This window comes from Mustela putorius, unplaced genomic scaffold, assembly GCF_011764305.1.
Source record: "Mustela putorius furo isolate JIRA1106 unplaced genomic scaffold, ASM1176430v1.1 tig00003845_pilon_pilon_pilon, whole genome shotgun sequence".
Classification (NCBI taxonomy): Eukaryota; Metazoa; Chordata; class Mammalia; order Carnivora; family Mustelidae; genus Mustela; species Mustela putorius.
In genome coordinates this window covers 57,378,747-57,406,523 of record NW_025421998.1, presented here as the reverse complement: position 1 = coordinate 57,406,523, position 27,777 = coordinate 57,378,747, and the positions used below count along the sequence as shown (strand labels likewise).

At 40.8% G+C, this 27,777-nt stretch overlaps 1 protein-coding gene across 3 annotated transcripts in view; it reads right to left on the bottom strand.

Annotated features, from left to right (window-relative positions):
* Nucleotides 1-2,244: 2,244 nt before the first annotated feature.
* Nucleotides 2,245-27,777, bottom strand: part of SNX10 (sorting nexin 10) — a 70,541-nt gene continuing 45,008 nt past the window's right edge. For 2 of the 3 annotated variants that reach the window (XM_004762527.3, XM_004762528.3), the window contains 5 exons: nucleotides 15,419-15,505; nucleotides 12,215-12,315; nucleotides 11,715-11,813; nucleotides 4,492-4,704; nucleotides 2,245-4,036 (listed from right to left, as the gene is read on the bottom strand). In XM_004762527.3, the coding sequence (XP_004762584.1) occupies nucleotides 3,955-4,036; nucleotides 4,492-4,704; nucleotides 11,715-11,813; nucleotides 12,215-12,315; nucleotides 15,419-15,505 (582 nt within the window). In that variant the 3' untranslated portion in view covers nucleotides 2,245-3,954. Of the gene's footprint in view, nucleotides 4,037-4,491; nucleotides 4,705-11,714; nucleotides 11,814-12,214; nucleotides 12,316-12,498; nucleotides 12,574-15,418; nucleotides 15,506-27,777 lie in introns of those variants that run through there. The other variant, XM_045062806.1, reaches the window with a different exon arrangement.

Below are 27,777 nucleotides of genomic sequence, written 5' to 3'. Positions count from 1 at the left end.
TGCCCACGTTGGCCGCAGGTGGGGCAGGGGAGCAGGCGCTGCAGGTCTCCGCTGTAAATCGCTGTCTTTTTGCGGTTGTTGTTCCCTCTCGCCACCCACGGCCCCCCTCCACCGGGTTTTCTTTCTTTCTTCCCCCCCCCCTTTCTTTCCGCAGCGCAGTTGCTATGGGTTACCAGGGCGGTTGCCATGGGTTACCGGACCGAGGCCGGCTGGCTCGCTACCTGCCACCCAGTCGCCGCCGCAGCCGCCGCCGCCGCCGCCGGCGGAGCTCCGGGGCGGGAGGAGGCGGGAGCGCGCGTGTGCGGGACGCGGCGCGGGGGAGTGTGCGCGAGCCGCCGAGGCGCCGCAGCCAACGGGCGGTCGAGGGTGCAGCGGCGGGAGCGCCACCGCCAGTGGGGTGGGGGCAAAGCTATAAAGAAGACCCGGAGGTAAGAAACTAACAAAAACACAACCACAAGTTACGCCCGTGCTGTGCCTCCACAGCAGCAAAGACTAGCGGTGTGGGGTTTGGGATGCATCTACACTTCTGTGTGGGAGAGAAAGGGTATTTTCCTCTTTAGCATAATAAGCCATTTGTATAGTGTCGTTAGACTAGAGTTGACATTCAGCAGAAAACCGTAGCTTAATTTTTTTTTTCCTCTTCTCTTCGGTATCTTTGAAAAAGAAGTCTTCGGAATTTTAGAGAAAGAGAGAAGGATCATTCACTACCAGAGTTTGCGCAGCTAAAATAAATTAGTGTCCAATGCGGTGTTCATAAGAATGATCTAAAAAAGTTTCCAACAAGAGTGAAGAGCAATTGTGTCTGACTTGAAGGGACAATGGTTACTCGTTTGTGAGATGCATCTGGCAAAGAACAGAGGCAAAATCTTTTGTAAATATTTCAAATTTTGAAGATAATGGTTGCTTACTTCTTCTACAATTTTTGAACCCCCTCTATTACAGTGTATTAATGTCTTATGACCTTTATTTGCAAAGAAAATTGTATCTATGCTTTGAATGTCCAACTGGGGTAATTAATTTCTGATGGCATTTCTTTCTGAAACTGTGTTTATATATAATAAAGTGAGAGAAGGTCTATATTCCAAACAAAAAGAGAAAATTATGTTGAAATAAATGGTTTTCTCCATTGAAAAGATGCTACATTGAATTCATAGGACCAAGCAATTTAAATATTAAGAAGAAAACTATTTAGAAACAGAATAAGCTTTTGTTTTGTTGCTTTTGTCTTAAAACTGTAGAGACCTTTCATGGAAAAGGATCTTCTCTTTTATAGCTGAAATACTGAAAAACGTATTTGTACCACAGTAGCTCAATAATGATGTATCCTTAAGGCACCAAAAAAACATACTGAGTTCGAAAGAGCATTCAGTTTGCTGTTGGATATAACGGTAATTGTGCCTAGGCTAAATGAATTTGGTTATGTTCTTAATAGCCATAAAAGAAATTTTATTCTTTTACCTTACTACAGTCAGGTTATGGCATATCACTTGTTTGTATTTAATTATTCAATAAAATGTGCATTAGACTTGAAAAGCTCCTACAAAATACTTAATATCTTAAGTGTCACAACTACTTAAAGATAAACATTTCTGTTCTTCCTCAGTAATTTTTAAAACTTGAAATTTTAACTGGCCATCTAAATCACTTTCTTCCAAGTGAGATTTTAAAAAAGCCCTAAGTAACAGGTTGTTGACTTTCATTGTCGACACCTCTGGGTTATGTATAAGATCAGTTCTCAAACAAAACACATAAAATGGCTTTACAGGTGAATCATTTGTCCTTTCAGAATTAGCCACGGAGGAAATACAGTTTTGCTGTATGTGAAATCATAAAGCATCCAAGATTAGAATTCCTTACATTTAAGTTCCATTAAAGATAGTTTTAAATAAACATCTATTTAATTTAGTTACTTAGGAATTATGTTCTTTTCCTAAAGAAAGCTTTAGAAAAATACACGAGAGAAATATAAGGGACTAGAAAAAAGCCAAAAAGCCACTGGGGGCTGAAGTTCACCTAAATATCTCAGCTCCAGAAAATCAGTTTTAAGAAGCCAGTGGTTAGATATCACAACCACCAAACCAAGGCTAAAAGCCTCAAATGTGCACAACTATAGTGACTCTTAAACCAAATCCTACCAAAGCTTCTCATTAAAATTTATGGCTTGTTCAAAAACACACTGAATTTAGGTGTAAGTCAGAAGAAATATATCCTCTTGTATAAAATAAGTGATCCAACAAACTGAACTTATTTTTTTCATGTTTAATGTGAAAACGATGATCTTGTGAAGTTTACATACCACAGTATTAGGCATACTTAATATCAATTTTGATGGCTATGTTACATCATCTAAAAATAATATGACAATCGGTGGCACACTACATGCTTTTCAAAAACTGCTGTAAAACAGAAATAATGTGAATTCAAATACATATTGCCCAGGAAGCTAGGGATTGCTCTTAAATGACTGGATGGCAAACTTTACATGTTAGCAAGAGAAAAAGAAATTGCTAACTCTTTTTTCCTCCTGTACTAAAACAATGAGTCTTAGATGATAAAGTAACAAGATACAGGATATACTAAATCAAAATATTCACAAAAGCTCAATAATACTCTGGACCAAACAAAAAGAAGGAAAAAGTAAGATCATTCTTATTTTAAATTGAATTTTTTTCTGTTCTTAGTTATGAGTGTTTCAAAGACTTTTTAATAATATGGTAACTTTTAAACTCCCAGTTAAAATAAAATGAGGTGAGGTAACATTTAATTAAAGCAACAAGTTATTCCAGTTACGTAAAAATATCTTCCCAGTGGTTTCAGAGATATTTCGTACCATTCAACGAAGAAGAAACTTGGATAATTATCTCAAGAAAATGCTGCCTCATCTGAAATTTGAAGTTCAGTGTAGTTTATCTAAGACCTTTTATCTTTGGGCCACTAAAAAAGAAGACATTTTATTAAATGACCAGTCCTCAGGCAGATGCCTTAAAAGAAAGCGCTTTTTAAAAATGAAGAATTCTTAAATTAGCAAGCTGACATTCTTTTCAAAATTATGGGACTATTTATTGATAAACTTACTAATTTTTAGAAGATCCCACTTATAACTTCAAAATAAGTGACAAGTGACCATCATTGACACTGGAAGTTATCTAGTGATAAGAAATTGCACATTTAGTCAGAAAATAGTTAACCCGTAAATTCTAATCACACAACGATAATGAAAACTATTTGTTTCCAGAAACCATGTGTGAATCTGGACCATGAAAATGTATTTCTGCGTCTCTAGATTGCAAATATAAGCAACATGACTAGCGCTACTTCTGTTTTTGTATAAGACATCAACATTATTTTAACATGTCTCTATTCATAAGATGCACTTTCCATCTAAGTGTGACATAAAGTGCTGGAAAGGTGAGACGTCTCAGAATATCTCAAATAACCAAAAGCAAAGTGTCTCTCCCAGGGCAGGGGAGGTGCCCACAAGACGTCAGCCACATGTCTGAGAGAGGCGGCCTGGCCTATGCCGTCAGGCTTCACAGCAGTTAAGATCATAGAGGCCGCGTTTCTGCGAACGCTGTCCCACTGATACAACAAGGAATGCACTCTGAATTTTTAAATGCAGGCTATCTATATAGCTGTCTTTTAAAACTGAGTAAAACCAAGTAGGTTATTCTAAACGTAGCTATCGTTTCATTCCAGGGCAGGATCTTGTTTTTAACCCACAATGTTTGCCTCTCAGGGGGACTTGCATTCACAGGCCTTTTCGCTTTTTACAAAAGCTTAGCCTAAATAAGACAACATAACAACGCCACTAATAAACAACCTGACGTCTTCAAGAATTTAAATGCCTAATGTCATGACAGTGAGCTTTAGGTAAGGATATATTATTAGCAAGCTTTCTTCTCCATGAGTGGATCCCATTTGCTCTTCCTAAGATGGTAACATTGGAATTATTTTTCAGGATTCCTGCGGAGCGGTGCTCATTTTACATCCGTGTGAACTGCTGTCATCACTACTGTGTCCAAACCCAGAGGATGAACTGGAAAAGAAGAGAGGGGGAAAATAATAAAAAGAGGAAATTGGTTTTCACAACACACTCAAAGCCTGAGTAACAGAGGAGAACTTTAATTATCTCCAGTCACAAAGAGAGACAGGAAATTTGGACTTTTAATTAGCCATTTGGAGTGCAGTTGGATATTTTTTTAGCTAGATAATTTAAACACGAATAATTCAAGTCTGACTAAATGAAAGTCACATAATCAGAATGCAGATAATTGAATTTCCACTGCATTCATTAATTCAGTGTGGAGGTGTGTGTGAAGACTGCTATGATGAGCTGTCACAGCTCAATAAAATCTCAGTCAATTAATTTTTTCATTATCTTAGTATTACATCAACAAAAAAGTGAAGTGTGTGTATATCTCTAGACACACGTGTATGTGCACTCTGTGTTACACAAACACATACGCATCCCGTCGAAATGCAAGGAAATACCTTTCCGAATCATAATCTATATCATTCTCTTTTTTTCCTTCTTCATCTTCTTCGGGGAAACGTCTGTTCATCAAGGCAAACTTGTGAATGGCGTCTTCTACGGAGTACTTAGTCTGCCCGGAAACGCAAGCCTCGATGTCTTCCGAACTCAGATGGCTCTGCAGGAAGAGGTGGAGGCAGCTGTCGGAGAGCAGGAGTGCATTCTGCAGGACCCTGGGGCAAAAGCAGAGAGGAGCAATGAGAGGTGGTCGGGGACGGACGATTAGAGGGTAGGGAGAGAACAAAACGTTAGAAAGGTGCCACCAAAGTGGTCCCTCCACTGTGGCAAACTCTGCGTCAATTACAGACTCTGCTTATTAAAAGGATGAAAGCATATGTTAAGTTGTATTCAATTATTTGGAAATTTAGGTGAGTAAAAACACGAAGCTAATAGTTAAGAACATCTGTTAAAAGAATAACTTCAAGGGCATTTCTTCAATTTAAACATCTGCTATGACCATGTGGATTAATTACGGAAAGATTTTGCTTGTAGTCATAGAAATGTATGCTACTTAAAAAAATTTTTTTTTACTGCCAACCAGTAGGTCTGCTCTGTGATCTTTATTGACGACGCTGTCATGAAACATCAAAACTTTCAACGACTATTAAAAACTATATTAAAAAGCCAATACGTCTCTCAGCACGTTTTACATTTTAAAACTTTACAAGTGTGCTTATATACATGTTTACAAGGGCTGATCTGAGAAGTGGCTTTTTTTGAAAACCTAAGATGGACTAGAAATCTCCATAATCTTCTGTGGCACTGTGTTTCTATGTTGTTAAAATAAGCCACCAAATAAAATTGCTCCAACAGATTTTACCATATATCCACTTAAAATACGATAATTTTGTGCTAAGTACATACTAGCCTTCCCACATTCAAGGTCAAAGTTTACAAAGTGAGTACAGACTTCAACCAGTGCATCAGAACTATATGGAAAACTAAAAAATGACTCCAGCAAATCTGTACCTGCTCACATTTATATTAACACCAAATGTAGGCTTCCCCCCCCCCCCCGGAAGTGCATGTCTCAGAACAGGAAATTAAGTCAATGTACACCCTTATTTTTAAATAAAAACTGGTTTTACCTTTCTAGGAAAAATTTTGACATATGATCATTTCTTCTCTATGAATAGTTCAATAATGATCTATTATGAGGCACTCAGACCAGACAGAGGGGACAAAACTAAAACATGAAAACCTGAGAATAATTTTGTCCAACGTGGGATTTTGCCCAGAGAACTCTATGAAACAGATTATATATTTCAGACCAAACGAACCTTCCCTTATATTCTGCATTTTTACACAAATAATTAGAAAAGTAAATCTTTTTTGGCCATTCGTGTCAATTTACTTAAAATCCAAGGTCACTAGAAGATTTCCTTTTCTCCAAAATAAAACAGAGTTGTTTCCTCAAGAAGGCAAAAGTCTACACGTGTATAGGATCACAGCCAAAAATCTAGCCTCAACAGGCTTCCCAAGTGTGGCTTGGGAAAATATTTTTACTGGCCTACTAAAAGGAAAAGTTAAACTTTTGTGCCTTTTAAAAGGGCAAAATCTCCAGCAAAGCAGCTAAATACTTGCCCCGCCCCTCCATGTCCTCTGCCCTGGCTTCTCCCAGAAGATGACCAAATCACATGGTAGAGATTAATTTACCAAGTACAGGTAGTAAAGTAGTAAATCCCTTTTACTGCTCTTTGAGATTTATTTTCTACATTTACAAATGTTTACCACTCTTGTTTTAAATACTTCAAATCAAGAGAAGATTTATAAGGCAACAACCCATTAATATTAACTTGCGTTCGCTGTGAAGTTTGCACGGAGTTTCCCATGTCCTGTCAGTGGTTTTCCTGCCAGCCACGCACAAGTAACTGCTCATAGGATTACGCTCACTGCTTTATTTCTGTTGGAAATGTGTTTTATTTTCTTTATAAAATAATAGGTAATCTTTAAAATTGATTTTAGATGGTTCGAGGCATTACACCACAAAAGTAATGAGCACTAATGCCAATGATATTGGACACAAATTCATTTTAGCTTTATTTCATGTCTAAAGCAATTCTACCGAGCCTTGAACTGCTCACGCGCGGTTATTAACTTGCTAGTAACCTAACACATGGGTACAGCAAACAAAAGTGATCAGAGTCCAGGCTGATTGGGACCTCAAGGCTACTGTCCTTTTTCTTGAGCTATAATTCAATTTCCAATTTTACTGTACATTAGACTCATTATTTCCCAGTGTTTTCTTTTCTGCTTACTGCTGCCATCTGGAGGACATGACGGAGAAAAGCAAGAGGGAGCCCAGCCCGCACACACCCAGCTCACAATACTGACGTGGGAAGGATGTTCCGGTGGCCCAGTGGCCCGTGGCCCAGGGAGACCAGATCTGAACAACCACAGGGTCCTGGAGTGCAAAAATAGGACCCCCGCTAGGCACGGTTTTGGTTACTGGAAGGCTTTCTGACTGGCTGGCTAAATTTATGCTACTGTGCTCCATGGGGATGGGTTTTAAATGAGCAAAGTAAATCTTTTAACATATTCATAATTTTTACTCTCAGGTATTTTATCTCGCAGTTAAAAATACCAAATTTTGAAAGTATTTTTCCATCTGGTTTGGTAAGCATAGCTTTTTTTTTTTTTTAAGGAATATCTGGTTTACTGTATTTCACAGAATGTTGTGACTGCCAGCGTCATAATATTAAATTCTATTTTTACCTTAGTCATATTTGTGCCACATTTTCCACCAATAAATCTAATAGCAGAAAATCAACTTCAAGCTTAATACAAAGAGTACTTTGTAAAACGGTCAATAAAATGTCATCTTTATAAGCTTCCATAAAAGTAAATGTATATAATTTTCAAGGCTTTATAAAAAGAGCACAAAACAGCCTCTAGAATTTTAAAGAAATGTCTGAAAAGATATTTACAACATGAGTCAAAAGTTGTTCCTTTCCCCCCAAACAACTTTAAACTAAACAAAGCAAATCCTGTTTTTCACTTGAACTGGACACAGTTGAAATCTGGTTTTCCTCAACATGATTTTATTAGGTGTATTATATACTAGTTCAGTTGGGAACAATATATAGCTATGCAAAACCACTTAATCCTAACTAAGGATGCCCTGTCTACTGAACCCAATATAATGATATATACATATGTGTATAGAGTGTGGAAGGTTAGCACTGGGATGTAGGGAAAAAAAATTAATTCAGTCTGTTTACCTCTTACCAAGAGAAAAAAAATAAATAAAACCTACAAATCTTCACTGAAGACATTCATGATCTGTGCTATGGTGCCCTCTATTGAACACAAAGACTTATAAAGATGTGTGTGTGTGTGTGTGTGTGTGTGTGTAAGAAACTAGTGTTTCCATGCTTTAAAAAAAAAAAACTATAATATTCCTTAAATTTTTAAGAAATAGAAAACTGTAATACAAAAGTCTACACTGAGGTATATATAGTTATATTAACAGGATGAATTCAGTAAAGAAGGAAAGCTGTCTCCCATCGCGATATGAATCAAACATTAATTAGTAGGACTGCCATGTTTATAGCTGGTGACTTACCAACACTTTGTAATTTTAGTCTATAACTTTCTTTTTCCATAACTATTCATAGAAGAGACTTAAAATTTACAATTAGCCAGGGGGTAAAAATCCAAAAGGGCAATTATAGCCAAGATTGAGAGAAAATGATTGTATTTGAAAAATGTCACCATCATCCTGACCAAATTTAGCTAGCATTTAAGAGATCCACTAATTATAAACTTGCCAGTTCCTGGAATTAATAGATGCCTCCACCTTTCCTATAATTTCCTTGTCTATAAAATCAAGATGATACCCAATTCCTAATATTATTGTAGAAATGGAGATAAAACAAAACATGTAAAAAGCTAAACACAGAGCAAGTGTTCAATAAATGGTATGACTTATTATTTGGTGCCTAGTCAAAGAAACAACTTCCCAACTCCTTTATAAAGACTGGCCTGGATATGTACTTTGTTATTAAAGATATATAATTTCACCTTAAGGTAAAAAAACAAATATATACTTATAAACACACATATGGGCAGAGACAGCAGCATTTTGTTTCAAAGGGTTTGAACATACATACTGTTCTTGGTTCATAACTTCAAAACCTCCATAAAAACCAGATATGAAAAATACATGTTAAAAATCTACAACACAAGCATATTTCCCATTTTAATGTTAGGGTGTCTTCCCTCTCAAGTTCCTAAAGTTACAAAAAAATTGCAGTGTGGGCTATTGATAGTGACCTTCCTTAACGGGCAGCAAATGGGGCCTTGGGGGTATGTCACACTGGGGTCAGGACCCAGCGCCGAGAAGGCAGAGCTGCATGCCATATCCAATTTCCCCAAGTGGGCTGGGGCTGAGGAGGTCCCGGGGGGGGGGGGGCGACGACCTGCAAGGTTGCTACTTCTACACAAACTGGACAGAGAACGGGACCGCCAGGTGTCAGAATGCGGGGGGCATAGAATGGAGGGTCAGGAGGACCCGGAGCAGCCACAGTGTCTACGCCATTTAGGTCAGGCTTCAATCCAAACGGTGGTAGTATAGACTTCTTGCTTCCTTCAAGCTCCAACCATGTAGAAGGACCAGCTTTTATCTTCAATGTGAACCCCATCAGCTTGGAGACTAGCGTTCACACACTGTAGTGGAACAAATAACGACACTAGGGAACTCGGTGTCTGCTCCACGACTGCATTTCTGGGTGACCATCCAGACCTAATTTTTCCCTGACATGGATACAGTACTTTCCCACCAGAATGGAAGCTTCAAGAGAGTAAGGATCTGGGTCCACCGTGTGGGATCCTATTTCCCCAGGACCCAGCTTGGCCCCGAGTAGACAATAAATAGGTTTCCAGCATCCTTTCCAAGTGTCATCTTAATGATCTCAAGCAGCACCTGCGTTTCATGATCGCACTCTTTACAGCAACCTGAGGCAGGACACAAGAATCAAGGGGCTTTTCTGAGGTCAGATAGCCAGAACAAACTTAGGAGCTGTGATTCATGGGAGCCTGGGAATCCAGCCCTTCAAGCTCCTGATCCAGGATCCCTTCTGCTAGGATGTCCACATCGAACGAATGCTGTCCACAAGTAGCCAAGTGGCACAGTTTGCAAAAATAACCAAGCCCACGCCTGCCCGCTCTGCGGCCAAGTGGCCTCACTCAGCCGTTAATTTGGTAGATCAGCTGTGGAAGGGAAGGTCGTTTTCAAAACAGTGAAGTAGGGGCGCCTGGGTGGCTCAGTGGGTTAAAGCCTCTGCCTTCAGCTCGGGTCATGATCCCAGCGTCCTGGAATCGAGCCCTACATCAGGCTCTCCCCTCTGCAGGGAGCCTGCTTCCTCCCCTCTCTCTCTCTCTACCTGCCTCTCTGCCTACCTGTGATCTCTGTCTGATAAATAAATAAATACAATCTTTAAAAAAAAAAAAAAAAAAAAGTGAAGTGATTCCTGGTCAAAAACACATGCCCTGTGCTTAACTCACAGTATAAATACAGAGACACATGCTATCCTTTGACCTCCAATAAGGAGACTTCTCTACAGAAGACAAGCAGCTTCCCAGGGCAAACAGCGACTGCAGGATAGGGCTGTCCCACTCCAGGCCTTATTGCCAATGGCCAGTCTGTGGCTCCCCCGAGCAGCATCTGCACTGACAGGCCGCTTGGCAAACTTGGACTCGTGGGCCACATCTTAAGGGAGACGCCATCAGCCACCTGGGTCTCAGAGAGACAACAATTAAAATCAGAGCTGTCTCCGAAGGGAATGGGCAGAAAAAACTTGACCAGGCCATTGTTCTGTCATGCCTGTGATATCCAAGAGAATACCACTATAACGGATCCTGAGGACTTGGCTCACTTAATGGGTTCTTCTGGTCTCTTGTCATTTTTATTCCTCTGGCTTCTTCTTTTCTGGCCCTTCCTCAATTTATAATCTTGGATGTTTCTGTATGTCTCCACGACCCCTTCCAAAGAAAGACACTATATCAACCTAATGGAAATAAATATTAATATTCATGTGCATACTTAATATCCAAATCCTTTATGAGTGAGCCATATGGGGAGAAGGCATTATATTATTTCAGGTTAGCTCTAAGGGACCATGCAGTGAACGCCAAAGGACATTACTTAAGATCCTGAAGTCAGTAGAAAAAGAAAGGGAGCTTAGGAAACTGGGCCCTGCCTCTAACCAGTAGTCATATGACTCAGCCCATTTCCTAATCTATAAAATAAGAAGTTCAAAAAATTAGCTCAAAGCTATTTCATGTCTAAGTGAATTAAAATAATAATGGTCAAAACCACACATTACATGCCAAAGCGATGTGCGTGCTTTACTGTCATCAACTCACTTACTCCTCTCAACAACTTACGAAGCACATACTATTATTAACCCCATTTTATGGATGGCAAAATGCAAGCACAGAGCAGGTGAAAGACTTGCCCAAGCCCAGCCAGTAAATAGCAGAGCCAAGATTTGAACCCAGGAAGTTCGGCCCGAGCGTCTGAGTGCAAACAATGTGCTGTTTCATGGCATGGGTATTCTAGCATTCCAGAGTGGAAAAAAAGAGAAATTACAGTAGTGCAAATTCGAGTTAAATTAACCACAGTACCTAGCATCAGCAAGCAATCCAGAGTTAATAACCCAGACTATTCAAACACCAGTAACTACTCCCTTATAAAACACTCTCTCCAAAGAACACAGTTAAACTTTTTCCTTAGAAGAGCCCAGGAAAGTATTCACTAGCAGCCCATCATGGAGCTGATTTTGGTCCATCAGTCCCAAGTGTGGTAAATACAGACAGTTTTTAAGAAGTACCTTCTTAATAAGGCTCGTTTGCCTCCTGGCAAATTTTACTTTTGTCAGCTAAACTCCCAAGTAATTTGGCTCTTATTTGCAGCTTCAGGGACTGTACGCACATTTATTACCAAACTCAATTAGCTCATTGTTTTCCTTCTAGAAGATGCAGTCCCGGATGTGCACCGTATGAGATAAGCCACAAGATGGCACTCTAATATAGGAAATGAACTACGGAGCCGGGCTCTAGAAGATCATCATTAGCATTTCCAACCTGGATCTTCTCCCCCACATAATTAAAAGACACTTCACTCATGCAAAGCACTTTGCTCACAACTGCTGTCTGGCCACAAGAGCTTCTGTGCACTTACTTTCTGAGGAAATCTTCCAACCCCTGACGACGCTGATCTACATGCTGGCGATTATTCATGTTGAAAAACAGGTTTTTAGATGGAAGTTCTGGTAGTTGTCTTATGAGAAAGAAAAAAAAAATTTTAAATCATCAAATCAAGGTGGTTTAGTGAAAGCAAATTACGTGTGAGAATTGTCATGTAACTATCAGATAGTTGTGTACGTACAATATGGCACATATAGTTACATAATAAGGATATAAGAAAATCAATTAACTTAAAGAAAAACCCATTTTTAAACATTTTTAGACCTTCCACGGTCAATATCCAGCTGGGGAAATTCAAGTGGTAAATTTTGAATTCAGATGTGGTAGCTACAAAACTAACTCAAGTTATATATTGCAATCAAGAAGAAAGCCTACAAAATCCTTCATATATGATGTATCTTAATGCCCGACAAATTTTTAAATGTTGGCTGTAATAATAAAGTCTCCTCAGTATCTCTTATTTAAATCACTTACACCAGCAATGCATTACTTTGGAGTCTCTGCCTCAGCCACACAAATTCTCGGTATCTTCTTCGCACACAGGATGTTTTCATGGTAAAACACATGCTATTGGTCTGTTTAAAGAAAAAGAAACATTTAAGCCTCACTTAAGGAAAAAAAAGAGTTTTTTCTTACATTTCTAACTCACTATATATACACCCATATGCCTTTTTAATAGGATTTTTAAAAACCAAAAGTAAATCTGTATGTATTTTTGTACTTTTTTTTTGGTACATCCCATCTTGTACAAAACCCACCTCTGAAGACCAGTGGGGTGACATCAATGAGCAGTGTCCTGAGTCCCGAGGTAGCCTCCTGCTCACCTATTAGTGCTTTCAAAGATGAATCATAAAAATTAAACAAATCCTGAAGTTTAAATGACCAATAAAAACTCAGGGTCGTCCCTTCCATTTTAACACCATCATTCCGTCCGTGGCACTGCAGAAGGCTTCGGGAATTAGAGAGCCCTTCTTAGAGCCCTTGACATGATACCACAAGAAGTCATCATATCCTTGATATGGCCACCAGTACAGATCACACAAATCATCAGGCATCCGGAAATCACTTTTGGGGGGGCGGGTGGTAGGGAGGAGTGAAATTACCGCAAGAGCTGCTATAGCACCAACCCAGACATTTTCCTGCACCCAAACCATGTTTATACCCTGAACATTCTCAGCAGACTGCTTCCCTAACTTATTATGCCCAGATTTTCTTCTAGAACCTATCAGTGTCATTGATCTTACTTCCAATGTTCTAACTTGTTGAATGGTGGGTCTTCTCTCTCCTATGTTTATCTTTTGTCTGCATCTTGGGAGGGTCTCCTCTGACTCTGCCGAGCTAGAAGCAGCAGCCCCCCGAGAACCACCAGGATCAAGGCAGACACGCCCACCCCGATGGGATTCTCTCTGTGTAATCATGGTTGTCTGCTGCTGTGATCAGGATGTCTGGGGGGAGTGGGTGCTGGGGGCTGACCACGGGGAGGAGAGGCTGTGTCTACCACAGCAGCTGCTCTGGCCCCCACAGGGGGCCCCACACAGCCTAGGAGTAAGTGGGGGCTGGGCTGCCTATCTGTATGCTGGGGAGCTCTTCGTCCGGTGACCTCCAGGTGCAGAGGGTCACCAGGGTGTCCTGAAATCACTTTTAAACAAGAGAATGCGTCCTCCTCTCCTATGGGATGTGCAAGGCAGAGTGAGGCGTGGTACAGAGGGACAAGCATCTGTGTGGGGAACCCACATGCCAGGCCCGGCTCTGATACGGAGCAGGACACTCAAACTCCAGTTTGCTGAACGGTAAAATGGGGATGGAGGAGGACATACCTATTTCATAAGCACCTGGCAAATATTATCTATTAATATTATTATTAGATAGGAGATGTTGGTTTCCTTCCAACTACCTTACGGCAGACTTCGGAAAAGCCATCTACGACAGAGTCCCCATCCTAAGCAAAACAGCAGTAAACCCAAGACTGAGTATTTAAGGTTTCTCCCTTCTCCTTTGTGCAAACAAGAGACTGGCAAAAATCTGTCTACTGGTTTTTCAAGATCCCTATTCTCTATATTTAATTCAAAATTCTATTTCATAACCTTTACATTGCCAAATGAGAAAACTGCTTGCCCCCAAGAGTTATATCCTTTCAAAATCGCTATTATTCTATCACTTAATAAGCACCCAGCAGTTGTTTTCATTGGCAAATGTAAGTGACTTTGGGCCAGAGTTCTTCAACTGTTCCCGTGAAACGTATGGCACAGTTCCTGCTACTCCTGAGCTTGATAAAGTTAGAAAACCTCAGAAGGCAGAGAGGTAAAAACATTTGCCTCCAAAGCAGCTACTGGTCTGAACCCCAGCACCTTTGACAATATGGCAGCAAACGCACCAGATGGAGTTTGCGGCGCAGTAATGTTGTATGTGTGGATTTCAAAGCACACCAGGGCCTCACTCTAACGAGACCCTCGGGGACGAAGACTGCAGGCCATTGACACCAGAATGGTGCCCTAACAAGGCCTGGGCAGACATCTTCTCAGTGCTCCTGCCCCAGAGAGGACCAGGCCACTGCAGGGAATCCTGACACCTCGGGTAGGGACTCGGTCCATTTCAACTCCCTTTCATTTCATGTCAATAACATGGAAGCCAACTGGAGAGCCATCTGGTACCTCCACCAGACAAAGGTCCATCTGTAAGTCCTTCAACAGCAGGAGAAGGTCAGGAGAGAATATACTGTCCACTAGTTTAAAATTCCCAATAACGCTAAGATTTCAGAGTCACCTGGTATCATTTCCCCTTAAGGTTAGTTGAAATGGGTTAACCCCCAGCTTCTCTACCTGCAAAGCTTTATGGGTCTGGCATCTGAGTGAGGCTCACGAGAGCTCTCCAGGCCCCTCCACCACCAGCCAATAAACTATAACTAGCCTGCCACTGGTCTTTGCAAATAAAGTTTTACTGGAACACAATTATTCATTTATGTATCGTGTATAGTTGCTGTCACCCTGTAGCAGAGGAACTGAAACATTTCAAGAGCAAATACATGGCCCACAGAGCAGAAGACATTTACTACCTGGATCTTTATAGAAACAGTCTGCTGACCCTTTTTCAAGATGATCACAGAAAGCCACACATCACACAACGTTACTTGAAAGATTATAATGAAGTATTACTTCCAAACAAAGTACATCATTTCTAGTTATTTACTGACATTAATTACTCAGAATCTAGACTAAGGCAAAATAATTGCACATGTTCATTTCCTCCTTTCCTATTCTCCATATAAAACCACCACACATCAGTTTTCCAGAGAGCTCTACATCCTTTCAAAACCTAAGATTTATCAGGCAATATATTACCCAGAAATATGCTATAACAGATCATAAAGAAATACCATTAATGAGCTATAAATACTCTTTAACTGTGAATTTTAGATGTATTCACATATTCATACATGAGGGCAATAAACATTAAAATATTAATATTAGCGAAGGTACAAGAAGGAACTCAAATGAGTAATTTTCCAGCTTTAGGAGCCTTCTGACTACTATGTTTGAGATACAGGCATTACTTGTAATCATTCAAATCCAGTTGAGTTAGGAACAATCGGTACAAATTTCAAGTATAAGAGAGTGTCCCATCAGATGCGTGCCACCTAAAAATTGCTATGATCTCTGTCAACATTGACTGCATACTTACATGGATACAGATCTCATAGTCAATATAGGAATGCCAAAAGTCCTCCTTCTGGATCCGAGGGTCTCGAACCCACACGCTTACAAACTCCTGTAAGGGCATCATCAACAAAGAGATGTCTTTCAGAATCGTGAGCAAGGCTGGAAAGAGCAGAGGGAAGTGATGGCACAAAAACAAAACTGAAACGAGCTGTGGTCATGAATTCTTTAAAAAAAAACAAGAAGTAGAGCTAATGAATCAGGCACCGCAGGAAGTCCAAAGGCACTTTTGCCACAAATGGAATTTTTTAAATAATGCAAAACCAAGCCAGGTGCCCTGCTTGGTAGTCTTACAGGTTATGGGATGGTAAGAAAGTGTACTCAAAAATTAGGCTGTCGTTTTTAATCATGAAAAATACGTTCAGATTTTTCTCAAATCTCAAAAGCAGCCACTTCTTACTTTCTTCATCTCTCTACATGAAAATGAAATCACTCCCTCGAACAAAATATAAAAGACTAGCAAAGTTCATATGAGAAGCAAGCAATGGGAGATGAAAATGATTTTGTGTAGGCAGCCAAGCTTCATGAGAATAAGCAGCGAGAACTTATTAAGAGAAGGATGAACACGTTTTACCCCATGCTTTTCTATTTTTAAAAATATATTTTCCCCATAGTAAATCATTTCATCTTCATAATAACTTCCTGTTATAGGTAAAAGTTAGCGATATTAAAAAAAAATTCATGGCAGAATTCATTCCTTTTTAAAGAAATTAAGATTTGGAAATACAGGATAAAGTTTAAAACACAATACTTTCCAAAAAGCGCTCTCTACTAAATAAGCTTAGTTTAAAAATAGGAAAGCATGTACAACAAATGATCACGTATGGCATAATAAATTTTAAAGTATAATTTATTCACTGGGTGATCATAAATTTGCTAAATGAATGAATTATTTTATTTTATTTAAAGATTTTATTTATTTCAGAGAAAGACCGTAGGAGAGAAAGTGAGCATGAGCGGGGGGGTGGGGTGCGGGGGTGGGGGGAGGAACAGAGAGAGAGGGAGAAGCAGACTCCCTGCTGAGCTCAGAGTCTCTCAACCCTCCCAACACCACCCCCCAACCCCATGGGGCTCAATCCTCCCCCGCTCAGCCCTGAGATCATGACCTGAGCCAAAATCAAGAGTCAGGCAATCAACTGAGCCACCCAGGCACCCCTGAAGATTTTATTTTTAAGTAACCTTTACACCCAGCATGGGGCTCAAACCCAATACCCCAAGATTGAGAATTGTGTGCTGTACCGACTGAGCTGGCCAGGAGCCCCTAACTGAATTTAATTTTAACCATTTTAACTTTTCATCTAAAAACGGGGCATCGAAGATGAAATTCTAGACATTTGTTACTTCCCTGTTTTAGCACATCTGAGAGGCAGGCTATGAACTCCAGAGCAGAAGCAGAAGGGAGATGATGGTGTTTTCTAGGCAGAGCACCTCCATTCTGTCACACAGATCATAAAACGGGAATTTTCCAGAACAGAGGGGCTTTTTTTAAAGGCAAAAAAATAGTTCACATTCCCTTTTGCCACCTATCAAGTGTCACCTTCTAAGAAAACATACACTTCGGTCTTGAATTTGAGACTTCTGCCTCATGCCCGCCCTCAGTCTACAGGGATTATAAATTAATCTTCCCCAAAGTCTTACTTTAAAATCTTTTCATTCTGTATTTTTAAAGTCATTTAGAAGACAGATAATAAAAATGAGATAATAATATAATGATGCTCTAAACATTTTTGGCCATTATTTCTCAAAAGCCCAGGAAAGTCTAAGAGAAGCCGCCTAGAGAAACTGGAACAAAATCCGGGCACGATGCCTTTGTCTGTGCACGTTTCATCTCTGTCTCCAGTCGGCGTGCATGTTTAACTCACTTCCCTGAGTGCTCTGCACACACCTAGAGTTCTTAGAAGGAATGAACCTGTCATCAACGAATCAATAAACAGAAGGTCAAACAGGTTAGGAAGAAAAGACCAGAGTCCAGAGTAGACCACACTTATCTTCCCAAATCTACCCCCCAGGCATACACTCAGGGCTGCCTTCAGACTTCCTGGGCCCTAGATACTTTGGCCTTCAAAAGTTTGATCTAAAAGTGCATATTATTTTTCTGATTTTAAAGGAAATTAAAACATTTTCCTGGGCCCCTAAAAGCAGAGCAGGCCCTGGTCACCACTGTGCCTATGGAGAGTCAGTGGAGCCCACACTAAGGCAGAAGGCTGGTAAGAGTGGCCAAGGTTATCCTGTGCCACCCCTTCCCGCCCCGCCAGCTGGAGGCACCCAGTCATCGGGTCACAGGGAACCATGTGCCCTCACAGGGTGCGGACAGCTCCATTTTTCCACTGGAAAGGCAGGAGTGCTTGAATAGACCAAAAGGGAAATTAAGTATTTCCGACTGCTGAATGTTCTACATGAACAGCAGAAGACATGTACCTATTACCGAAACAGTGGGGCTTTACACAGATGAGACAAAAGTGAAAAGAAAAGGAAACCCACTTCTCAACATGCCACAAAATTGTGATTTAAAAAAAACAAAACAAAACAAAACAAGAAAGATTCTGAACTAAAACTATAAAACCCACAGTTACTACAGTATCACAGAACCCCTGAACACTTGACACACTATTCATTGGTGATGGTGGCAATGACAAATAGTTCTGAAAAAAAATCAGGGCTTCTTTCCCCGTTTCGTTGCAACCGACCAACTGTGAACTTGGAAGCTTTGAGTAACATGTCCCTGTTCACGGAAAGAGCACTGACTTATGGTCACAAGACTAGAGATCATTTACCCACTTTCTAAATTACGAACTAATTCATGGAACCTCTGTTTCCACATCTGGAAAATGGGAATAATGCCTGTTCCAACCTCTCTCAGCTGTTTGTTAGGAGTATCAAATCATAAAACACTGCTGAAAATGCTGGGAAGTTTTTCATTTAGTGCTATGTGAATGGAGGGGTGCCTGGGTGGCTCGTTGTTTAAGTGTCAGACTCTCGATTTTCACTCAGGTCACGATCTCAGGGTTGTGGGACTGAGCCCCGTGTCAACCTCCTTGCTGGGTGTGGAGCCTGCTTAACCTGCTTAAGATTCTCTCTCTCCCTCTGCCTCTCCTCCCCACCCACACCCTTCACCCCCACTCCTTGCTTATGCTCTTCCTAAAAAAAAAAAAGTTTAAGTGTTACATGAACATAAAGTATTATCACAAAGAAAGGAAAATGCTTATAAACCCAAAGCATTGAGACCCTCCCACAGACACTGGCAATAAGCAATTAAGCTAACCAACTGTATGTATTTTTTTAAGTACAAACTATTAAGAACCCAGCAGCAGACACTCTAACTCTGTTAATTTCTCAGTGAAATATAGACTGACCTAAAAATTTCATAGCACTTGCTCAGAGCAAGCCCCTCCTAATATTTGTAGAAGGAATGGACAGCATAATGGCAAATTACAGTAAAAGTCTTTTCTTCATCTCAGTGGGTGGGAATTCTCAGACTCTACTACTATTATTATTCATTAGGTCTAATCTTTACATAGGGTAGGGGTCTGTGGAATACATATTCTAAAACTACACTGGGGAAGAAGACTTTCTGCTACAAACAGCAATGAATTTCAAATGCACACTCCAAGTTAACTACAGTGCTAAGACTGCAAATATTTTTTTCAATCTTGAAAACGTTTCACCTGGTAGGAGAGCTAAATGTCACTATTCTTTTGTGGGTGGTGAGCTTTTCCTCTCTCATTCTCTCAAACATTGCTGTGGCCCGGACAGCCACCCCCGGCTCCTGTTCTTCACACCCTGTTGCACTTCCAGGACGATGGCATCCAAGCATATGGCTTCAAGCACCCAGCATGAGCTGAGGATCTCCTCCCGGTCCCAGTCCAGGCATCTCTACACGTACGTACCCAGCCTCTTGCCTCCAGGTCCCAGGAGCATGGAGTTCACACCATCTTGCTCACCATCTCCCTTCCAGCAAACCCGCCAGAAACCCAGTTACCCCAGACTTCTCTCTCTGACTCACCTCCCAAATCCACACTGACCAAGTTCTCAAGATTCACCCTCCCTGAACCCCCACAACTCTATCCCCGCTGCTACTGCTTTGGTTCAAGGACCACTCATCCAACACTAATGCATGGGCTGCTGATGGATCTCTGGGCCTGTCCCCAGTTCATCCTCCACACTAAGACAAGAATGGCCCCAAGGCACACATCTGGTGATGTCATTTTCCTGCTCAAAGTCCTTCAAAGCCTGTCCCATAATCTTCAAGATCAAGCTCAGACTCCTCAGCGAGCACAACAGTCTTTCACGTTTTTCACTCTACTCATCTCCAGAGGTCCCCCTCCATGACATGCCAGTTCCTGCCTCCGTGCCTTTGAACATACTGTTTCCTCCGCCTGGACTGCTGTCCCCAATCCCCTTCGTGCTTTCTTGTCGCCTTCCTCTTGCCTTCATTTTCTGCTAACTCCAATTTCTTTTTCAAAATGCAACTCAGTCTCTGGCAATCCTCTCATTCACCCATGCTGATTAACCTGATCCTCCTCCAGACCCCTAATGCCTCTGGGCCCACCATCGGCACTGTCCCTACTCGGCACAGCTCGCTGGGCTGCCTGAGGCCTGCAGGCCTCCTCTACCAGATGCTGAGCTCCTTCAGGGGAGCACAGGATGGGAGCGGCCTGGCACGGCCAGTGCATTCCGTTAGTATCATTTAATGAAGAAATGAAAGCCTGCAGGAATGAATGATTCAGGAAAAAAAAAATGAGATCAAACTTCAGTTGAAATAAAATCCTCATCCACTTGGGTTCTTGGACTCCGTGAATTAACGATAAGTTATTTAGCAGCTGGTCTAAAGTTTATCTTAATTTAACAAACCCCTTCCTCTAAGGGTGTGCCAATTAACAGCATATGGCTCCATGAGCAATGTTTAAGATCTATGAGAACACACTGTTTTCGAGCACCCTGAAGAACTCCAGAAGCACCTATTTACATAGAAATAATTGAAAATCATTCTGATAGCTTCAATAACTTGGGTCCCCTAAGACCTGTACCAGACAACAATTTGTTTGCCTAGTTGGAGTTAAAATATGTACTTGAAAGTAATAAAAGTACATTTATTTTAAAATATTCTATAATTCAGATGGGCCTCCCCTCCCCCACCCCGCAATTAGTAGGAATTAGTGAAGTTTCTTGGCGCTTCCAGCTATGAATAGCACACCCAGGAAGCCAAGGTTCACCTATAATCTCTTAATTAGACGCATCCCTCACGAAGCTGCCCACCATCCTTCAAAGGAATGTTGACAGCCTGTCAGCCACAGAGGACAGCTCCAAGATCCACACCTAGAATCATATGGATTTCCTATGAAAATTGCTTCAGCAGCAGCAGTTAGTCAATTTAATAACCTTATTAAACACTTTAATGACTTCTTGGGCCTAATGACTATATCTAGTATGAAGGAAGAAGCCAGGCAGAGTAGAATTAAAAATTTAAACTAACAGATCCCTACGGTTCTCCATGTGGGAAAAGGCTTCTGAAGAAAGAGACTGCTAGACTCTTTGAAAAATCTAATTCCTGTGTTCTCTTATAATCATCGCTCTTTGATTTCGGTGCACCCTGTTCCCCACCCCCTGCCTGACACACACCACCACCCCAGGTTCAACCTTTGTCCATTTATCCCTCGACCTTGGCTTCTTTCTTTTCCTTAGCTTGGATATGAGATGAAATTAGCCATAAACATAGCTGTATTGTGTTGTTTTACACATGTTTCTCTTTAATCTTTACAACAATCCTAAAGGGTCAATAACATTATCATCCCATTATACAGATAAGGAAAGTAAGGCTTCTAAAGCTGAAGCAACTGGCCCAAAGCCAAATGGCCAATAGGCTGAGCTAGGTTTCAAACTCCCACCTTGCTCCAAACCTGTGTTCTAACATATCTATCTAGTAGTTCTTTTAGCAATGACAAATCCTAGGTAATTTCCATTTTCATTGCAATTTTATTATTTTGGAGGGGAAAAATTACCATCTTCGCTATTAGCTAAAATACCAGTTCAAAAAACATGGACTTCTCGAAGGCTTTCTATCCCATCCTTACCGCTCTAGCCTCAAGCACAGTGTTAGCACATAGTGAGGCCTCATGAAATGTTTAAGAATTAACCAACCAATTGACGACAAGGATGTTTCAAAAACAAAGGATGTGCAGATATTGTATGCTGAAAATTACAAGATGCAGCTGAAAGAAATAAAAAAAGCATATACTCCCTTGGTCTATATCTATGTGAGTATATGTCTATACCGTGTTCATGAATTGAAAGACTCAACACAATAAAGAGATCAATTCTCCCCAGTTTGATCAATAGGGTTAGTGCAATTCCTGTATAAATCCCAGTTAGAGTTCTGAAGACACAGATGAGCTTATTCTAAAATTTACATGGAAAGGGACCCTAGAATAGCCAAAACAACTTTGAAAAGAACTAAGTAAGAAGAATCCCTCTCCCTGATGTCAAGGCTCACTAGATAGCTACAGTAATCAAGACCATATGATACTGGAAGAGGTACACAGATCCAATGAACAGAACAGAAAACCCAGAAATAGACCCCTACACTGGGGCGCCTGGGTGGCGAAGTCGGTTAAGCATCTGCCTTTGGCTGGATCCTGCCCAGGAGCCCAGGGTCCTGGGATCAAGCCCCACAACCGGCTCCCTGTTCGGGCAGCTAGTCTGCTCCTCCCTCTCCCTCTGCCTGACCCTCCCCCTGCTTGTGCACGTGTGTGCGCATACTCTCTCTCTCTGCCAAATAAATAAATAAATAAAATCTTAAAAAAAAAAAAAAAGACCCATATAGTAATGCCCAACTGATTACTGACAAATGTGTAAAACCAATTCAATGAAGGATAGACAGCCTTTCAATAAGTGGTTCTGCAGCAATGACATATACAGGCCCAAGATGACCTTCTACCTGACCCTTGTATCTTCTACAAAAATCAATTCAAAATGGATCATAGACTTAAATGCACACATGAAACTGTTAGGAAAAAATATAAGAGAAAATGTCTGGGGCCTGGGCCTAGACAAGGAGTTCTAAGATTTGATGCCAAGAGGATAATCCACATAAGGAAATGGTGATACAGGACTTCACCAAAATTGAAAGTTGCCTCTGCAAAAGAACCTGCAAAGAAGCTGAAAAGACAAATGACAGACGGAAAGAAAATATTTACAAATTACACATCCCTCAAAGGACTTGTACCTAGACCCTATAAAGAACTCTCAAAACTCAACATTTTGGGGGCACCTGGGTGGCTCAGTGGGTTAAGCCTCTGCCTTCAGCTCAGGTCATGATCTCAGAGTCCTGGGATGGAGCCCCACATTGGGCTCTCTGCTTGCAGGGAGCCTGCTTCCTCCTCTCTCTGCCTGCCTCTCTGCCTACTTGTGCTCTCTGTCTGTCAAATAAATAAATAAAATCTTTAAAAAAAAAAACTCAACATTTTAAAAAAGATTTTATTTATTTATTTGAGAGAGGTAGAGAGAGAGACAGAAAACACAAGCAGGGGTGGGGGATTGAGGGAGGAGAAAGAGCAGACTCCCCACTGAGCAAGGAGTCCCAGGCAGAGCTCTATCCCCAGGACCCGGGGATCATGACCTGAGCCAAAGGCAGATGCTTAACCAACTGAGCCACCCCTGCTCCCCTCAAAAGTCAACATTTAAGAAAAAAATGAATTCAATTAGAAAAGAGACAGAACACTCAAAGAGCCATTTTACCAAGGAGGACACAAAGATGGCAAGCAAGTGCATGAAATGTGGTGCCACGTCATCAGCCGTCAGGGAAACTCAGCTGGCCACCATCATGTGATACGACGTGCCTAGCACAGGGGCTGCTGGTAGTTCTGCTCTAGCATGTTAGCCACTTTGACAGGTGTGTGTTTTTCCCTACTTTTCACTGTAGCCCAGCTTTATAGTACTGTAAACCTAATCATGTGCTCCTCATAAGAATATTTACTCAGATTACAGGGCGCATGGGTGGTTCAGTGGGTTAAAGTCTCTGCCTTCGGCTCCGGTTATGATCTCAGGGTCCTGGAATCGAGTCTTGTATCGGGCTCTCTGCTCAGCAGGGAGCCTGCTTCCCCCTCCCCTCAGCCTGCCTCTTTGCCTACTGTGATGGATCTCTCTCTGTCAAATAAATAAATAAAATCCTTTTTTTTTTTTTAAAGAATATTTACTCAGATTACAGAAAGATGAGTAAGGGGGACAAGGGCTAAGCAATAAGAAACTCTAGGTGTTAATGAGTATTAACTGTTCAGAGCCTTGATAAGAACTTTCTATCATAAAAATGAAGACTTGTTTCATTTTATGTTCGTTTTCTCAGGATATTTCTTTTTCCTCTATTCCAAAGGATATTTTACACGCTTATGTATTTAAACCAGGGACTTGTTCATTCATTCACTCAATGAAAGAGCGCCAACTCTGTCCACACTGTTCTAAACTGGAGCGTTTAACCCATGTCTTATTCAACAGGGTTCTGTTCAGGACTCCCACGTAACAATCTTAAAACTAAAATATAGCCCATTTTACACACTACATTCTTTGCAAATAACAAGCTTGAAAGCAGAAGGAATGTATTAAGTAAGCTTCCTGTTTCTTAATAATAGTTATGACAAATCACCTAAAAGACATACTACGAGGGATATTACTTGCCACTTTATAGCGTGGAGGGTATTTAAATGCCATGCTCTGGCAGCTTTGAATGATGATTTTTAGGAAAGCTTTTTATTACTGCAGGAGAAATAACAGTGGATGAGATTCACTTAGACCTGCCTTTTATGTGATTTACAACAGTTCATGCTGTTGCAAGCATCTTTACACAAGTATCATCCCAAATTAAGGAGTTACCTTTGTATCTCATAACACCTTAGGAAAAGTGTGGTGGAGAGAGTCATCTTGTGCACTAAGAAGTAACTGCCGGGGCACCTGGGTGGCTCAGTGAGTTAAGCTGCTGCCTTTGGCTCAGGTCATGATCTCGGGGTCCTGGGATCGAGTCCCGCATTGGGCTCTCTGCTCAGCGGGGAGCCTGCTTCCCTCTCTCTCTCTCTGCCTGCCTTTCCGACTACTTGTGATTTCTTTCTGTCAAATAAATAAATTTTAAAAATCTTTAAAAAAAAAAAAAAAAAGAAGTAACTGCCAACCTGTGTTGAACTACACCACAAGGACACAATCAGCAAACTCCAGTTTGTGAAAACCTCTACAAACAAAAAATGCAGTTTCTTCAACAAATAAGTTGCAAAAGGGGAAAATAACAGAATAACAGACTTTAAACAATGTATTAACTAAGTGCAACGTGTGGTCTCTGTTTGAATCATGATTAGAACAATAGAACATAAATATAAATATATATATATACGTATGTGTGTGTGTGTGTGTGTGTGTGTGTATCCCTCCCACCAATAGAATCAGAAAAACTTGAACCCTGACTATTTGATGGTATGAAAGAATTAACTCTAATTATTTAAGGTGTGATAATATGGCTTATTCCTAAGAAGGGCCATTAGTTAGACATGTGTACTGAAATATTTATAGATAAAAATACACAATGTCTAGAATTTGTTTCAAAATAATTCACTGTCTGATCGCAGGAGAAAATGGATAGTGGGGGGGGATAGTTTGGTCATGAATTAATAATGTGCTAATTGTTGAATCCCTAGGTACATAAGGGTTCCTTATATTATTCTCTCTGCTTTATGTTTAAAATTTTATAAATGAAAAGTTAAAACTAGAGAAAGTGAAAGGAAAGAAGGCAGGGAAGAAGGGCAGGGGGGGGGTCCTCCCAAGGAAACCGTTCGTTCCCTTTCAGAAAGGGAAGTCGCAAGTGAAAGCAAGTCAGAAACATAGATCTGATCTGAAATGCCAACCATTTGTTCAGCATTTATTGACACCATTAATGTAACAATAGCCCAATACTTGCCAAGCTTAAAAGATATGATTTTTTCATTATTAGAAAAATAAAACATCTATGCAATTCAGGAAAGATATATAGAAAATTTCAAAAGCAGATGAGTACACCATGAAAATAAAGCCCCCTACCTACTGGACTCCCAGTTTTTTGCCTAACAAAGGCAGGACTTTTATATATTTTTTGTATTATACATATATAATATATATTTTATATTATATCTACATTATTATATATGTTGTATATTATTATATTATATATTACTTATTATATATTGTTACATTACACCTATATTATTATATACATTATTATATTATTATATATTATATATATATACTTTATAACACAAATGAAAGCATAATATAAATACTGTTTTATACCCTGCTTTATTTACTGCACAATCTTTTAAAAAACCTCTAAATGAAGGGCGCCTGGGTGGCTCAGTCAGTTAAGTGCCTGCCTTCAGCTCAGGTCATGATCCCAGGGTCCTAGGATCAAGCCCCGAGTTGGGCTCCCTGCTCTGCTGGAAGCCTCCTTCTCCCTCTCCCCCTGCTTCTGCTCTCTCTCTCACTCTCTCTTTCTGTCAAATAAATAAATAAAATCATTAAAAAACAAAACAAAAACCAAAACCAAACCTCTGTATGTGAACATATATAATTCAGTGTGGTTTCTTTTAAAAAAGAGTGTTCATTTTAGAACAGCTTTAGATACACAGAAAAATCTCCATCTATCCTACATCTAGTTTCCCCTATTATAATATCACGTCACACAGGCAAGGAAGGAAGGAGGATGGAATAACAAAACAATTCATTGTAGCGAGTAGGAGAGTGCTCTGTCTTGTCACTTCCCTTTAAAGTCCCCCACATCAGAGGACCCAGGGGAAGGCTTGCTTATGGGATAGTCTTTAATGATATTCATTGGTTCCAGCCCAGTCAGTTTCCAATCAGTTTCCCAATAACAAAATCAGGCTTTCCTAGAACAAGCCGAAGAGGTTCCCATCAGTCAGCACAGGCATATCCCAAACATGTCAATGTTAAGTTTCCCTCATGTCTGTCCCTGCAGGGTCCCATCTCCTCCCTTGGTGGCAGGGTCCTCGAGGTGCCTGGAATTCCCCTGGGTGCACCTGGGTCTGCTCCAGTCAGTATATCCATTGCCACAGAGCTGAGGGATTTACTGCCCCTAAAGTGTCAGTAACTGGTCGTTGCTGTCCAGTGTGAAGTATGCACACTTTGAAGAAAAACCCTTATCCTAATGGCCCAGATTTCTGGAGGCAGAATTCCACCACCATGACCCAAGACAGCAGGGGAGATATACACCCTGTGCCCAAAACCCACACACACAGAAGGGGTTTCAGCCTACCCTTCCGGTCCTATCACATAGGCAGGGCCATCCCACTGACACCACAGGAGCCTGGGACAGAGGAACAAACCCAGTGCCTTGGAGGGACCAGAGTGTGGGACCTTGTGAAACACGGTCCAGCAGGAGCGAACTGTTTATTTACCCATCACAGAAGAGGAGTTCAATGTAGCAGAAAGCGAGGGTCTTTAGCAATGCAGAAAAACCAGACAGCTTTCTCTGGACATTGGAACATAAAGAAAATAAAAAATGCCTGACTCCACGAAAGACAGCCTGAAACGTGTATCCTGACACAGCCACCTGCATTTCCATTAGGATCCTGGGTTCTGTCTCATTAAACAGAAGAGTTGATTCAGTTGGGTCCATCTAATTATTCTTATTAAAATATGTAACCATAATATTTTAATTGTAAATTAAAGTTGCATGCATGAATGAATCTGAATTCATTTTAATTTTACAATGGCCTAATGCCAAGGCCTTTTTATGGGGGAAGATCCATCAGCTCAGATACTGCTCTCCTGGGAATCCAGACCAATGTGCAAATGGAACGTGTTTAACTAACAGGGGAGACTCTCGCTCCCTGTTCTGCTCTCTCTAGATTTATTACAATAATAAAGCTATTTTAACAAGAGAGACTCCATTTGGTTACCCACCCCCCACATCTATTAAAAAAAAAAAAAAACTTAACCAAACTTCTAGGCTGGAACTACCAGTTAGGTGGAACTGTGTCTCTCCTAGGCTGTCTGAATTTTAAACAAGGATGGTAAATAGGTCTCAATTCATGTGCCAATGTCAAGATTAATTAGCAAAGTCTGCAATGGGCACCGAGTGGAAAGGGGTTTACACACACTGCCTCCTTGGTCTAGATGCTAGGACAATCGGTGATGTCACATTCTGCCCTTACATATGCAGTCCGGTGGGACTGGAGTTATTTCCACTAAACGATAACCAGGCACTAGGATATTTAAAGTCTCAGCCAAAACCTCCTCCACTGCTAACTGCAGCAACTACAGGGTAGGTGGTGAGATAAAAATACCTTTTGTAATTGA